The 15,781-nt window shown below is 44.7% G+C and overlaps 1 protein-coding gene across 11 annotated transcripts in view; it reads left to right on the top strand.

The window, feature by feature from the left end:
* TTC23 (tetratricopeptide repeat domain 23) overlaps window positions 1-15,781 on the top strand; it is a 105,482-nt gene that overhangs the window by 80,659 nt on the left and 9,042 nt on the right. For 9 of the 11 annotated variants that reach the window (XM_006932291.5, XM_006932292.5, XM_019831932.3 and 6 more), the window contains exons 8-9: window positions 3,142-3,269; window positions 7,484-7,633. In XM_006932291.5, the coding sequence (XP_006932353.2) occupies window positions 3,142-3,269; window positions 7,484-7,633 (278 nt within the window). Of the gene's footprint in view, window positions 1-835; window positions 1,059-3,141; window positions 3,270-6,396; window positions 6,476-7,483; window positions 7,634-15,781 lie in introns of those variants that run through there. The other 2 variants (XM_045058875.1, XM_045058876.1) reach the window with 2 other exon arrangements.

The raw sequence follows: 15,781 nt of genomic DNA, 5'->3' as shown, positions 1-15,781 counted from the left end.
TGTCATCAGATTATCAAAGTAGCCAAAATTAATGCTTAGTTTGAGCATTAAATCTGTAATGCTTTCTCCCATGAGTCAGCTACTAGTAAAGAGATTTTCTGCTTGGTAGAATTTTCTCCTACCAAGAGAAAATTCTGAGTAAATACTCTAGAAATCATCCCCCTGCTGGTCTAGCAGACCCTCACTGAAAGAAAGGAACAGGGGGCTCCAGTTCAATTAACTTCTGTCTATAGCTACAAACTCTGGGGGCAGCTAGGACTGAAATCAGAGGCATCACCTCACAGCAGAATTCCTGCTTCCGTCTGGCAACCGCCTAGGCTCCAAGCAAAGTAAATCTTGCAGATAAATGAAACTTACTTGTTCTCAGACCTATCTTTTCCTTACGTTGACAGGGTTCGGTAGACTACATTTCGCAAGGGTTGGCTTCTCTCCTTTCTAAAACATATCACATGGAGTGTACTTGAATCATTTCTTGAGACCCCCAACATTCTCAGCATGAACTTCGGGTGTTCCCAGAGCTCTCGTGGTGTGCAGGGCCACACATCCGGTGCACATGAGATGAGCCCAGTATTCTACACCTGTGACCACTTTCATAGTGCTCCCGTCCTTTTAATAAGTCCACCTGTGCTTCCGGTGTGCCTGCTGGTCACCCTAGCATGGGCAGCAGAGGTCCATAACCACGACCCTCAAAGCTGTCCCTAAGTTAAAATGATTACCATTTATTGAGCACTGACTAGGTGTTAGGCGTGTCTTCAGTTGTTTGTATGCATTAACTCATTTACTCCTGACAATAACCCTATAAAGGAGGCACTAGCGTTATGTTCCCCTTTTTCAGATGAGGAGACTGAGGTCAACCATGTGAGGCACCCAGCTAGAAGGGAGCAGAGCCAGGCAACCTCTGACCTCTGGAGCCTGCCCTCTTTGCCACTCGCTGTGCTGACTCAGGAACAACCACCCTCTCTGCACAGGCGACCCAGTTATTGCTCCTCTGTGAGTTCTGGAGTGCTGTCCTCATAGAGGCCTCTTTGGAAGCACCTGGCACTCACATCACAGTATGAGAAAAGTGAATTCAAGGGCTGATTCTTTGGAAAAGGTATTAAAATAGATAAAATGCTAGCTGATCTAATCAAGAAAATAGGGAGGTAGCACAAATACAAAATTAGAGGTGATAACCAAATATGGAGGAAAAGTAAAGAAGTAAAGGGTTATATATTTATCTTTTCACTCGTAGGTCTTTGCACCACACAATACACATGAGATTTCCAAGTGGAAATGTCAAGTAGACCACTGTATACGTGGGTCATAGTCTATTCTGGCAAAAATGTGCTTGTCATGTGTCACCATGAGGTCATCTCCAGCAGGCACTTCATTGGGAGTCCCATGTTCCTGGAAGAGGAAGATATCACTTTTCCCTCTGCTAGAGCAGGGGTCAGTGGTCCAAATCCAGCTTGCCCCCTTGTATTTGTAAATAAAGTTTTCTTGGCACACAGCCATGCTCATTCATTTATGTATTGTCTGTGGAAGCTTTTGTGCCTCAACAGCAGAGTTGAATAGCAGAGATAGCAACCATATGGCTCTGAAAGCCTAAAATATTTACCATCTTGTCCTTTACAGAATGAGTTTGCTGACCCCTATGCTGGAACCCTATGATTTCTCCAGTTACAGACTAGTTTCTAGTTAATTTCTTGGTTCAGAATTTCCAGACCAAGTAGGTGATGCAGATTCAGGCCTCACCCATGTGGATGCCCCCTGTACGGTGTCTCAGTTTCAGATGCCATTTCTGCAGCCACGGATGGCCTCTGGACCACTGCGATTGCTCTTCACTCCATTGTAGGGATTCCTGACCGTATTAGTTTTCTTTTGCCGCATAACAAATTTTGATTGCTTAAACCCATTTATCAATTCGGTTCTGTCGGTCAGAAGTCTAGCACAGTAAGGCTGGCTTCTCTGCTCAAGCTAAAATCAAGCTGTCGGCCTGCTGCATTCTCATCTGGGGCATGGGGATACTTTTCCAAACTCATTTCTGTCATTAGCAGAATTCAGTTCCTTGCGGTTTTAGGACTGAAGTCCCCATTTTCTTGCTGGCTATTGGCCAGGGGCCTCTCTTGGCTCCCACAGGCCACTCTTGGGTCCTTACACCATAGTTCCTTCCATCTCACCAATGGAGGACCTTCATGTCAAATCCCCCTTATGTTCTGAATGTCTCTGGCTGCCTTTTCTGCTACCAACTAAAGAAAACTCTGCTTTTCAAGGCCTTGGGTGATTAGGTTAAACCCAAGGGATAATCTCACTTTCTTAAAGTCAACTGTGGTATATCACATAACCTCATCAAAGGAATAATATCTCCTCATATCTGCAAGTTCCACCCATGTCACAGGGGAGGGATTAGACAGAGTTGTCCTCCTAGATTCTGCCTATCACAGAAGAATTTGGCTTTTGGTAGCAAGCTTCATTCCATCTTCCTACCATACACAGTCCTCAGGCCTCATCATCAGTCCTCAGGCTTATAAAACTTTAGCCCTTACAGACTATACCTTTTTTTTCTAATACCCTCACGGTCCACTCAGCTTCAATGCCCACTCACCGTTCTGGCTTCTGGGTCCTTCTTCATTTATCATACCTGAGGTTTTCCCTTTCTTGCTTTCAAGATTGGCAAATATTTAAAAATATTTTCCTTGTATTATAACCAGTATGTTTATGTGTTTGGAATGGGTGAGTTTCTTTCTTTAGCAGCGTGTCAGCCATATTTTGCAGAATTTTAATGCTGTAAAATTATGTTCTAAGACAACAAAGTCCATTAAAATAAGTGGGCCCTCGGAGCCCTAACCTCAGTGAGCAGCAACTGAGGAAGAGTTAATGGTTAACCTGAAAACTCACCAGTGTGTTCAAGTCTGGGGAATATTTTCCCCATCTGTACTGTATGGCTGGGAGAGCTAAAATGTATGAAAACCAAGGAAAGTAAATTGCTGTATCCTGCTGAGACCTAAGTCTTTTCTGAAAAACAGTCCAATTAACTAGGTCCTCTTGTCTAAATACTTATTTTTTTCAAATAGCTCACCACCACTAAAAGGGTACTTATTCTGTTTCCATTTCAAATCTGCAAGCAATCTTCAAATGTTGTTATACGATGCTTTTCTTCAGATGTGGCCAAGCAGTATTTTCAAGAGAGCATGGCTAATCTTAAGGATGCTGAAGGGATGGGAAAAGCCAAATTTCTTTCAATTCAAGATGATTATTGCCATTTTCTACAAGTCACCGGACAAAAAGAGGTAAATGCATTTGGACCCAAGTTTGACTAGTTATTTGCATGAGTTGACATCCAGAGGGCTACTCCTTCACTCTACAAGCATCCATCAAGCATCTACTATGGGCAAGGTATGTACCCGGCTCCCATAGGGACAGGGATAAATAATGCCAGGTGGCCACTCTTGGGCAGCTCCCAGATACTCATTCTTGGAAAATGAAAACTATTTGTGAGAATGTAGATGCCGTGTTCCCCCAACTCCCCACAAAGGATCCTAAAGGACGAGAAACCTAAAACCCAGTGGGCAGACCCTGCTTATCACAGCCTGCAGTTCTGGCTGGGATAGAGGGTGCCGGTGAGTGTGCCTAATTCCTCTCTCCTAATTTTGGGTTATGGATGGAATTTACATATCTAACGAGAGCTACACAGCACAGAAGTTACAGCCCACGGTCCATTGAACCATACAGGCATGCTTTTTTATGGCTTGTAAAAATAGAACAAGCCCCAGAGTTTATATTCACTGGTAATTAAACCCTTGAGAACTTATTCCATGCAAAGCCTAACAGCTACCAGAAAGCTACTTGCTGTTGCCTTTATGTATATAGATGTATATATTTTTTTCAACTTCAACCTATCAAGGCAAATCCTTGGGATGAAAAGCTTTTATTTTCTCTGCTGTTCTGTACACCTCTCCCCACAGCTCTGTCCTAAACCCCCCTCTCAATTGATGGGAGCTTAAGGAACACAGGTTTTTAATCTAGATGCTCCCATGTTCCTCAGACCAAAGTAGGACTACAGTAACCATAACATGTGGAGTTTCCATATTTTTCTGGATCCCCCAACTAGAAAAGGGCCTTCCAGAGGCCTCAGATTCTAGAATATCTGTAGAAGTTCTAGGGAGGGTGCTCAGGTCAGAAGTCTAGAGGCAGGATGTAGTCTACCCCCATCATGACTTACCCCTTCCAGGTCATCAGTCATTGTTACCTCTAAAATGTATTGGTTGCTATGTCCACCTCTGCCAATCATCACCTCCTGTCTGGACCACTCTGACAGACTCTGGTCCCCCAGCTGCTTTCTCCACTCTTGACTTTTTCTCATCCATTCTGAATAAGGAAGCTATGGTGATCTTTTCAAAAAGCAGATCTGATCAGTGAAACCCCCATTTGTAAAATACTCCAACAGCTTCTCAATGCCCTTAAAATAAATCAGAATCCTGTGTGTCTCACCATACCTTCAAGGATCTGGATTCTGCTGACATTTCCAGTCTTATTTTTGCCCCCTCCCCCGATCTGTGTTCTGGCCACATTGGCCTTTTCTAATCCCCACTTCCAGAAAGTGCCAGCTTTTGGTTCCTACTCTTGGGGGTCTCTTCCTCATTGATCTCCTAAATAATGCAGGGTCTATCTTTCAGGACTCATCAGTTTGCCTGATTCCTTTCCCCAGTCCTCATTAGATTCTTCCCATTGTTGTTCATCATAGAATCCTGTTTGATATAATAATATGATGAACACAGCACAGGAGTAATAGAACAAGATCATAAGAATAGTAAGTATATGTGTGGATGTGTACTGTCTCTCCCCTGCCTGGACTGATTTCCATGTAGCCAGAGACCCTCTTGCTCATGGTGGTGGAGGCTTGGCTATGGGTCGCCTGACTGCTCTAGCCACCACAGGGCACCCGTCATCTCCCCTATTCCTGTCTGGCTTCCCGCCCTGGTGTCTGTCACTGATGCCACACCTCACTGCCCTTGCCCCAGTCACCCAAATCGGTGGTATTGATCCAAAGATGCACCTCGCTCCCCTCAGCCGCCCTCGGAGATTTTGGCAAACTGGCTCTTTTCATTCTACCCCCAGCCAGCCCTCCGGTGCCCTTGTAAGAATAGAAAAAGCCGCCTCTTCCTCGGGGGGATGCAGCCCGTGCCAGCACACATTGCTTGGAGAGCAGAACACAGGCTAGATTTCAGCTGCCCTCGTTCTCCTGCCCTTGTGCGTGACGCAACCCGTCCGCCCAAGCGTGGCAACCTTGCATGGGTCACAGCCCTCTCCCTGTGGGCTCTAGCTGGAGCTGGCTGACAAGGCTCAGCCCGAGGACAGTCCCAGGAATGAGCATGGGGCTGTGCTCAGACCACCCCAGATGTGTTCACAGCCGATACATTGGACTAGAACCCTGCACCAACAGGAAGGTGGTCTTTGGGAAGGAAAATGTCTTTTAAGGTAAAATGTAGGTGAAGGTCACTCTGCCACAGATTAAAATACTCTGTGTGGGTTTATCTTCTAGTTGTGCTACTTTTCTGCTCAAGAACCTTCTCCGGGTTCTTACTCCCCATTAGAAAATCCAGACTCCCAAACCTGGCGCAAAGGCCCCCCACCAACCCTCAGCCCGGCCTGTCTCCCCACTCTCCCCTTCCCACTCTCTGTGCTGCAGTCAGATTAGCCCACTGCCTGGCTCTGCCCTTTGCCCTCCTCACACCTGGGCTCCCAGTTTCCCACGCCCTCTCCTCCTCCCACCCAGGTCCTATTTTTTCCTCACTCCTCTCCCTTAAGTTTTTCTACCTCTCACAGACTGACACAGTCTCTGTTTCCTCCAAACCCATGTCGCATCTCGTCCATCACCATCGTGACCTGCCGTTCAAGTTCATGCAGATCTCTGCATTCCCCAGTCAGGCTGTAAATGGCATTGAAAGCTTCATTTAGGAAAAAGAGTCCGGCTCTTCTTTCCATCATGGGCTCCTCCAAACCTGACAACCAATTGACAAGAATAAGTTGCCGAGCCCAACACCCGCCCCACGCTAAATCCTTGCTCACAGGGGTTGGGAGGGGATGTGATACAAAAGGACGTGATGCACTTTAGCATCAAGCAAGTTACCCACGTACCAGGGTAGGCCACACGCTTCACAGTTTCCAGTTTCTCTGGTGATTTCATCTTTCCACCTAAGGAATTGTTTCTGCCTCATCACCGCCTTCTCTGTGGTTGGTTCCACACCCCAACCCTAGCACCTAACCCATATTACTGCCAATAAAACGAGTAAAGCTTTGCCAGCTCCTTCCATCTGTGGAGTGCTATCAGGACACCTCCAGGGCCAGTTGGTGGGGACACCCTTTAATCGGTTCCGGCCTTATTTGAGTCTCAAATTCAGCATTTGTATCCTGCAGCCATAATCCTGCTTTCGTGTACAAGACCACGGAAGAATTTCAGGAGAAATGTGGGCGGTGGAGACAGGGCCTTCCCTCTGTAAGTCTTAGTGTCTGACTCAAGAGATTAATGTCAGAAGATACTGGTTTCTGACCAAGCCATGTTTTTGATTCCACGTTGGTATAAATAAACCCAAGAAACCAAACAAAATGTCAAATATATTTAATTTTTCACCATGTTGGAATGTTTGCTTTTGGTTTCCTAAGCTATTTCTTATGAGAAATAGAAAACCCTGGAATATGTTCTGGATGTTTTGTAAGTACATACATTGCCAGGAAACTCTAATTTTCACTTAATGTAAGAACGTCCCTGGGCACATAGGCAGAAGAGCCTGCAACTGAAAAGGATTCAAATTACTGGCCGGATTCAGATCCTAGGTCTGCCACTGGGGAGCTGTCTGTCTGATCCTGAGCTAGTTTCTTTTTCTTTTCCTTTTTTTTTTTTTTTTTAAATGTTTGTTGCTTTAGAGAGCCTGAGCAGGGGAGGAGCAGAGAGAGAGAAAGAGGGAGAGAGAGGGGGATGGTGGCTAGAGAATGCCAATTGGGACCTGACTCCCCAACCACAAGATTACAACCTGAGCCAACATCAAGAGTCAGACCTGAGCAAGTTTCTTGACTGCTCTGTACCTCAGTTTCCTCCTCTGTTCAGTGAGGATTAAAACTGTACTTACCTAAAGGAGACAGAATTACATGAGCTCACACATGCAAACTGTTTAGTACAGGTCTTGGCACATAAAGGACACAAAACATGTTAGCTTTTGCTCTTACTGCTTGACTGAAATGAATTCCTGCACTGTGTGAAGTGGCTTTGCTCTCCAGGTGTCCTTTATGCATTGTGTCTCCATGGTGAGCACCTCTCCACTCACAGGTATGCTACTTCCTGTCCCCTGTTTAAAGGGGAGAGAGTAGGCTTAGCTCAGGAGACACCACCCAAACCCATTCCCCTGAAAAGTGGAAATACACATCAGTCACACCATTTTCTTAAGAGGCATGGATTTTATCAGCCTTTGAGCTTTTAACCAGACTTTAACTTTTGTTCCCTTCACAGAGAGCAATCTCCATCCTGAGAGAGTCCCTGGAAGCCAAAGTGGCCGTGTTTGGTGACCTCAGCCCGGAGGTGGCAGAGACATACCGGCTGTTAGGTGGGGCCGACCTGGCACAGGGGAACCAGAGTGGGGCCCACAAGAAACTAAAGAAGGTAAAGCTAGAGCCAGTACTAATGCAGAGAAAACTCTCCCCACGGGTCACTTTCTCTCCCTCCACCATGCTGTTTGTAAATGAAACTTTATCAGTGGCTTATTTAGGTAAGGTGACATCACTTTCGCAGTTGATCCAAGCCAACACTTTTTGGGTAAGCAATATAGTAATCCTTTTATACACATATGTTTTTAAATGAATTATCAATTATTTTTTACCATGCAAATGTTTTAAATTTTTTACATAGTGTGAGTTATCAATTTTCTTGTACTCTTTCGGTACACTCAGTTTATGGAGGAATTCTTGAATTCTTGTATGTGTTCTTCTAGTACTTGTATGTCTGTTTCTTTTTAAATTTGGGGTTTGTTTGTGTGGAAGGTGTGAGGTAAGGAGCCAATGTTATCTTTTTTCAAACGGCTTCCCAGTTGTCCAGTGCCATTTTATTAAAGAGCCCATCTATGCTCCAGTGATTTGAGGTGACGCCTTCATCATGTACTACACTTGTGTATATATTTAAGTCTATTTCTAGATTCCTATTCTCTTCTGTTTGTGTTTTTGTTTACTCAAATTCCAGCGCCTAATTGTCTTAATTATGGAGATTTCATAGCATGATTTAATAGCAGGTAGGACTAGACTCCCCTCATGGTTTTTTATCTCCCTAGACTATTGTGTTTTGTAGACATTTTTCCATATTTATTTTTCCACCTGAACTTTAGTATCAACTTGTCTAGCTCCATAAGAAGTTTGATGGTATTTTTTTTGAGGAGCATGTTATTTATAAATGAACTTCAGGAGGACTGACATCTTCATGATGTAGAGTCATTCTGCCCAAGAACAAAGGATGTCTTTATATTTGTTCACATCCACTTACGTATCCTTCAGGCACATTTTAAAGTGTTCCTTATACAAGTTTTGCACATTTCTTATTAAGTCGATTGCTAAGCATTTCCTCTCCCTTAATGCTATTATAAATGGAGTTTTATCCAATATTATATTTTTTAACTGTTTGTGTATGTGCATGCAAACTATTGGTTTCTCTATGTTATTTTATATTCTGCTAGCTTACTTAATTCTTTTCTTGCTTGAGTTAATTTGAACATTGGTTCTTTCAGGTTTTTCAGGTGTACCATTACATCATCTGCAAATAGTTTTACTTTCTGTTTTCCAATTCTTATGCCTCTTATTGATTTCTCTTATCTGATTGCATTGGCTTGTACCTACAATACAATAATAAGTAAGAGTAGAGATAATAAGCATCCTTGTCTTGTTCCTGATGTTAGTGCAAATGCCTCTAGTGATTCTTGATATGGTACATGCTGGCTTTGGACTAAGGTTTATATATTTTACCATGGTAAAGAAGTGTATCCATCACTTTCTATTTTCATGAGTATTTTTTTATTAGAAATAAGTGCTGCATTTTGTCAAAGCATCAGTGGAATTAAATAATCATATGATTCTTGTTAGATCACTTAATATGGTATATTTTATTATCATATCAAACCAACCTTGCATTCCTGGAATAAATCCCCTTAGTCATATTAAACTATTTTCTCAGTGCAATGTTGATTCTGTTTGCTAACATTTATTTTAGGATGTTTTGCCCTTATTGGTAAGTGATACTTGTTTAAGTAACAATGTAACAATGTCATATTTGCTTCATAAAAATAATTTGGAAGTTTACTTTTATTTTCTAAGCCTACAGGAATTTATGCAGCACTAAAACAAGACTTTGAAGGTTTGTACCTCTTGTGAAATTCTTTAGGCCTGGTGCTTTTTTGGGGTAGCAGGGAATTCTTTGACAGTCTTCTCTATTTCTCCGTAAAGTTTGCTCTGTTGAAGCTTTCTGGCTCCAATGAAGTCATTTTGGTAAACCATATTTATCTATTTCACTGTCATTTTCAGATAGATTTGCATAGAGATTTGCAAAGTAATCTCATGATTTTTTTAAATTTCTACTTTTTTAGTAGTTATCTTCTTATTGTCATTTCTTAGTTTTATATTTGGATCTCCTCTCTTGTTTGTTGGCTGAGTTAGTTAGTAGTTTGTCTATTTTGTTAGTTTTTCAAACTCCATAGGTCAGTGGCCTTCCTATTCTGTTTCACTGATTTCTGATTTTATCCTTATTATTTATTTTCTTGTAACTTATTTTGTTTTACTTGGTTGGAGTTTTTCCTGTCTTTTTGAACAGGGAATTGAATTTATTTGTTTCCATTTTTTTATATAGTATTTTATGCTATGAATTTTCCTTATTACTTTAAGTGTACCTCTGAAGTCTTGTCATGTTGTGTTTTCATTACATTAATTAGTTTTAAAATGGTGAAACCTGGGAACCTCCAAGTAATGTAACTGACCAAACCAAAAGAATTAACTTTAGTTTTGAGTAGGCTACCCTGTACATTGAGCCTTTATCTCTTCTTACGACTTTTCTGGATCCGTTGCAGAAGGCAACATGTATGGTGTATATTTTTTAACAAGATGATACATATATCTATTATCATTTAGTCAACACTAGTTACTGGTCACCTTCTAGAGGCCAGTAGCTGTGCTAGGCAGACCTGGGGTAAAACAGTGACCAAGACAGATATGCTTCTTGTCTTTGTGAGACTTTCCAGTCTAACCAGGAAGATATATTAATCATTTCAGATAATTTAAACATTATACATGCCAAAGACATTATTGAGGGAAGAGTTATAAGGGTGCTAAGAGTGGCAGTTGCCCTGGGTTTCTCCATCCCCTACTTCTAATTTAATGCTTATTGACTGATTGTTCTATCCCTGACACTGTGTTAAACGATTTGCATATATTAACTTACTTAAGCCCTATAGCAACCTGAAGAGTTGGATACCTCTGCTCTGTTTTTTTTTTGTTTGTTTTTTGTTTGTTTTGTTTTGTTTTGTTTAAAAAGCAGGAAACTGAGGCTAAAAGAGTATCTCAGCATTGATTTCAAAGTCAGGAGTTGTCAGAGTGGGGCTTTATTAGACTGGACCGTGTGGTCTATCCTATATTACAGCCATTTCACATGCCGGGCTTCTCAGTAAGATTCTGTTTGAACTAGAGCTTCCTATGCTTAAAAACGTTTGGGAATCAGTGGCTAGTGGGGAGAATGCCAAGATCAGGAATCTTTGGATTGCCAAGATCAAGGAATCTTTGGATCGCCACCGACAGAAAATGGTCAAACTAGCTCAGGTGTCTTGTGGTTTCCAAGGAAGGGCCACTAGGCAGATGATTAGCACAGCAGGATGCAGCTGAGGCTCAGGAGAATGTTCCCAAGGTTCTCTCTGCCCAGGACTCCTGTCTGCTTCTCTCTGCACATCCTCTTCCTCCACCTCTGTCATGGTAGTGTCTCCCCTCAAGATGGAGATCATGGCTGCCGGCCCTCCAGGGTTTTACTCCCTACACTGTGCCATTTCTCAGTCACAGCTCGAAAGATCTCAAGAAAGGGCTGTAGGCCTGACTTGAATCCAGTGTTCACCCTGGATCAGTCAGTTGAGGCCAGGAGCGTGCTAGGGTGTAAGAACATGGTGCTCTCAAGGCAGCTGGGTGGTCCCCACTGGAGATGGTGCAGGAAACAGAAGACCTGAGATGCAGTCCCTATTTTTGAAGCATGTGCAGTGAGTACAGTAGGTAGGCAGTAGCTTCCTCCCTCGAAAGCATCCCAGGCCAGTGAGGGAGTTACAGATTGTAAAGGCCCAACTGTGGTATTATGTGCTAAGTTCTCCAAGTCCACACTGGGAGGGAAGGGCTTAGGGAAGGTGTCCAGGTAAGTAGTCCTGAAAGAGAATATAGCCGAGCAGAGACAGGAAGTCCCAGGTTGGAAATGGGCTGGAAGAAAAAGCTCAGGGATAAGAGAGCGAAGCCTGTTTAAGAAGCAAAAAGTTGGGGCCAACTGTGTTGGGAGAGTGTCTGGGATAGACGTGAGGGCAGGTCCCTGCAGCCGTGTTTGCACGTTAAGGAGCTGAGACATGATCTTTTAAGCAGGGGTCTAGGGGCGGCTCAGTCTGTTAAGCGTCCGACTTGGGCTTGGGTCATGATCTCACAGTTTGTGAATTCGAGCCCCACATTGGGCTCTGTGTTGACAGCTCAGAACATGCTTCAGATTCTGTGTCCCCGTCTCTCAGCCCTCCTGTCTCTCTCTCTGTCTCCCTCTCCCTCTCTCTCTCTCTCTCAAAAGTAAATAAATATTTTTTAAAAAAGAAGGGGTCCCAAACAATGACCAGTTCACTGCCTGTGTTTTATTTCATTATAGTTAAGGACATAGACCAAGTTAAAAATGGTTTTTGCAGTTAGTTGTTAAACCTGTAATCATTTTACAGGTGATCATAAATTGATCAGATGGTAGGGGAACACTACCTGAACCCCAACTACGTGAAATTTTATCGGCACCAAAAAGGAAATCTGTTCTTCTCATTAGCAAAACTAGATTACAAAGAAACCTCCTCATAATTTCATTGATAAAACGAATTTGAGGAAGATTGCACTCCCTCCTGTTACCTAAGTGCCTACACGGTAGCCTCAATTTTTGTCTCTTGGCCTGCAAGGCCTATAATATTTACCATCTGGCCCTTTGCAGAAAGTTTTCTGAACCTTGCTCTAAGCAGCTGGGAGCCATTAAGGGAATTTTAAGCAGGGCACCATAGGTCTCTATTTGTACTTAGGATTTTGGGGCGCCTGGGTGGCTCAGTTGGTTAAGTGTCTGACTTCGACTCAGGTCACAGTCTCATGGTTCGTGGGTTCGAGCCCGGTGTTGGGCTCTGTGCTGACAGCTCAGAGCCAGGAGCCTACTTCAGATTCTGTGTCACCCTCTCTCACTGCCCCTCCCCTGCTTGTGCTCTGTGTCTCTCTCAAAAATATATAAACATAAAAAAAAAAATCAGGGGCACCTGGCTGGCTCATTTGGTGGAGTATGCAACTCTTGATCTCAGGGTTGTAAGTTCAAGCCCCACACTGGGTGTGGAGATTGCTTAAAAAATAAAATCTTTAAAAGCAATTTAAAAAAAATAAAAAGAGGGGGGCACCTGGGTGGCTCAGTCGGTTTAGCTTCCGACTTCGGCTCAGGTCATGATCTCACCGTCCGTGAGTTCGAGGAGCCTGCTTTGGATTCTATGTCTCCCTCTCTCTCTGACCCTCCCCCATTCATGCTCTCTCTCTGTCTCAAAAATTTTTTAAATTAAAAAAAATTTTCTTAAATAAAAAGAAACGAAAAGAAAAAAATCATGTGAGGATAGTGTTGAGAATGGAATGGACCAAGAATCGAGGCAAGAGGCCGAAGTTTTCTCATCTGTAAAGTGGAGGTGACAGCAACGCCGAGGCTTCCTTGTTGTTCCCATGTTGTTCCGGGGATGGAGTGAGGGGAGGAAAGGCAGGCTGCTTTGCGAGCAGCAGGGTCTGGCGGAGTTCCGGGTCCTGAAGAGTACCAGAAGGAGGAGAGGGCAGGGCTTTCCTGGCTGAGGCACTGCCTGCCCCTGGGAATCTCCACTGTGATTCCCCTTCCTTGTTTCTCCTCTGAGGAGTGTCCATGAAATAGGGAAAGCCTAGCCACTCAACTCCAGGCTGGGGAGGGACCCCAGGAATGGGGGGAAGCTGGCAAATGGTAGCAGATGCTCAAGAAACTTGAGCAGGGGCCACACGAACCTGTATGAAGCCCCGCTGTCCCCGGCGGGGCTGGGCGGGTACCACCGCTGACCGCAGGCTGGGGGCCAGGCTTCCTGCTGCCCAGCGCTCAAACGTCATTCCTAATCCTCACAGCCCAGACTTCAGTAGCCCTGTTTTACAGGCCAAGAGGATGGAGGCTCCTGGAAGTAAATAAATTGCCTCTGGGCAGGCTACTCTATAGTAAAGCCCACATGCTTTCCTTATTGCCAGTGGTTCACCAAGCATGGGGGCTTAAAGCCCTGCATCGGGGTGACCTTCTGAATCTGAGTCTGGGGCAGGGGTCCAGGGGCCCAGGGATCTGCAATCTAGCTTCTGGGGGAAGGTCGAGATCACTGCTCTGGGCCTCGTGCCCACCCACAGGGCTTAAAAGCAGCTCAGCTTCAACAAACTGTCAGGTTTCATCACTCCTCAAGCCTACAGTGGAAGTTAGTGAAACGTTTTCACTTTAGTTTGGCCTCATTAACCATCAGTCCTGAACACAATGGCTTTGGCATTTTGAAGCTCTCTGGCCATTTGCCAGAACGCAGGGAGACAGGGTTGAAACCTGCATGTCTATTGGGTGTGCGTGCTGCAGTACGTGCGGTCCTCGTCGTCCCTCCTCCACATGTGCCCATCTGAAGACAGGACTGGCCACACTGTGGGCATAGGACACACACAGGACTTGCGCATCGGCTGTTAAGCCACACTTTCTTAGTCAGCCTTTAGGTAGCTCCCTAAAGCTACCAGCCGAGCGTTTCTCGCATTTTTATCACAACAGCTGTGTCCCCCAAGTTTTCAACCCTGGAACAGGAATCCAAGGAACACCAGCTTTTCCAGATGTGCCCTCCTGTGCTGCATGGCCCGGCCATGGTCCCATGGGCATGAAAAACAGGAAGTCACGAGAGACAAAGCAGACAGCCGGATTAAATTACTGCAAGGAAAACCATATTATTGATCTATCTTTCAAAGGCGTCTGCCTGCAGGAGTAAATTGGAGAAATCTGTTGGCTCCAGATGGAAATTTCCACAGCACAACCTCCGCTATGTTTTTGCGACATAGAGACCTGGTTTGATTCTAGGATGGACATCACTGCCAACATTTCCATCCAGGTGAAAGGTGGCAAAAAAGAATCCCTAAAGACTGTTTCCTGGGGCGCCTGGGTGGCTCAGTCAGTTAAGCGTCTGTCTTCAGCTCATGTCATGATCTCACGGTTCATGGGTTCAAGCCCCGCATGGGGCTCTGCGCTGACAATGCAGAGCCTGCCTGGGATTCTCTCTCTCTCCCTCCCCCACCTCTGAACATACATACATTTGGGGGGGGGGGGCGGGGAATAGACTGTTTCCCAGGTCAGTAGCCTCTCTGGATTAATCCTGGGCCCAGTGACAGGGTGAAGCTGGGTTTGGGCCCTTCCTTCATCCAGCCTTCGTATTAAGAGTTCAGTCCACTACTTGAGTGCTTTATAATGGCAGACATTAAACATCTCCATAAAAGAATAACATAATTTTATGTGACCTCTCTCCAAGAAATCCAAAGCCCACTGTAATGAATCAGTTGAAGAAGGGCAAAGGAAAATGGTTTTTACTCATAGATTGTAGATGAGAAAGCCACCCCTGGAAGGATCTCATGTGGCCATGGGTCGAGACCCTAGAACAGCCATTCCTGCGACCGGCCAGGCACACAGAGCCTCCTGGTTGACAGCTGTATTTTATACATAATTCACGCACTGCCATTCTATCAGCGGACCACTTGGTTTTACTTTCCCTTTAGCCTGTGTGGTGTTTTCCTCGTTGCCCTGGATACCAGGAGATCCAGATCGAGCTTGGAGTCCCCACAGAGCCCCATGTTAGCCCACACTGTTTTCATGTGTAGTCCCATTTGTCCTTGATCCTGATTTTCCTAATCATCACTGACTAACCCATTGTTGGGCTGCCACAGCCCACCTCAGATCCTTTTGGAAAGAGAGTAAGGTCATGACGACATTAATTTCATATTAAAAAAAAAAAATCCTGTTCTTGAGTTGAGAAGCAGGCTTAAAGGCGTTGCAAGCACTCCTCACTTAAAGCTGTTTGTAAATCGGTTGATAAGAGTATCACAATAGGAGCTGATGGTTAGAGGGATCAAGGTCATCCTTTTTTGACCTTCCGTGGAAAAAATGTGGAGCCTCCTTTGTGCCTACTCTAGGCTAGGTGGGAATGAGAATTCCAGCTCTGCTGGCCATAGGCTGCCCAGAAGAGTCCCTATCCTCGGGGTCAGGCCCCCCAACCACAGCAGCCCACACAAAGCACCCCTCTGCCTTTGCTGTCCCTTAGAAAACACAGATGGGCAGTGTGCCCAGACTGCCCCCGACACAAGGCTACATTGGAAAGTTCCTCAACCATCGGAGCTCTCGCTGCTGCTTGTTGAGTCCTCAGTGCCTTAGACGCTCCTAAATTGGCATCGGAGTCTGGAGGGCGCAGAACCGTGGTCTGAGCAGACTGTCCTGGCCTGACACTGGCGTTTTGCCAGAGCCTCACTAGAG

Source organism: Felis catus, chromosome B3 (genome assembly GCF_018350175.1).
Source record: "Felis catus isolate Fca126 chromosome B3, F.catus_Fca126_mat1.0, whole genome shotgun sequence".
Taxonomy (NCBI): Eukaryota; Metazoa; Chordata; class Mammalia; order Carnivora; family Felidae; genus Felis; species Felis catus.
The sequence above is the reverse complement of the archived record's forward strand: the minus strand, read 5'-3'. Positions and strand labels throughout refer to the sequence as shown.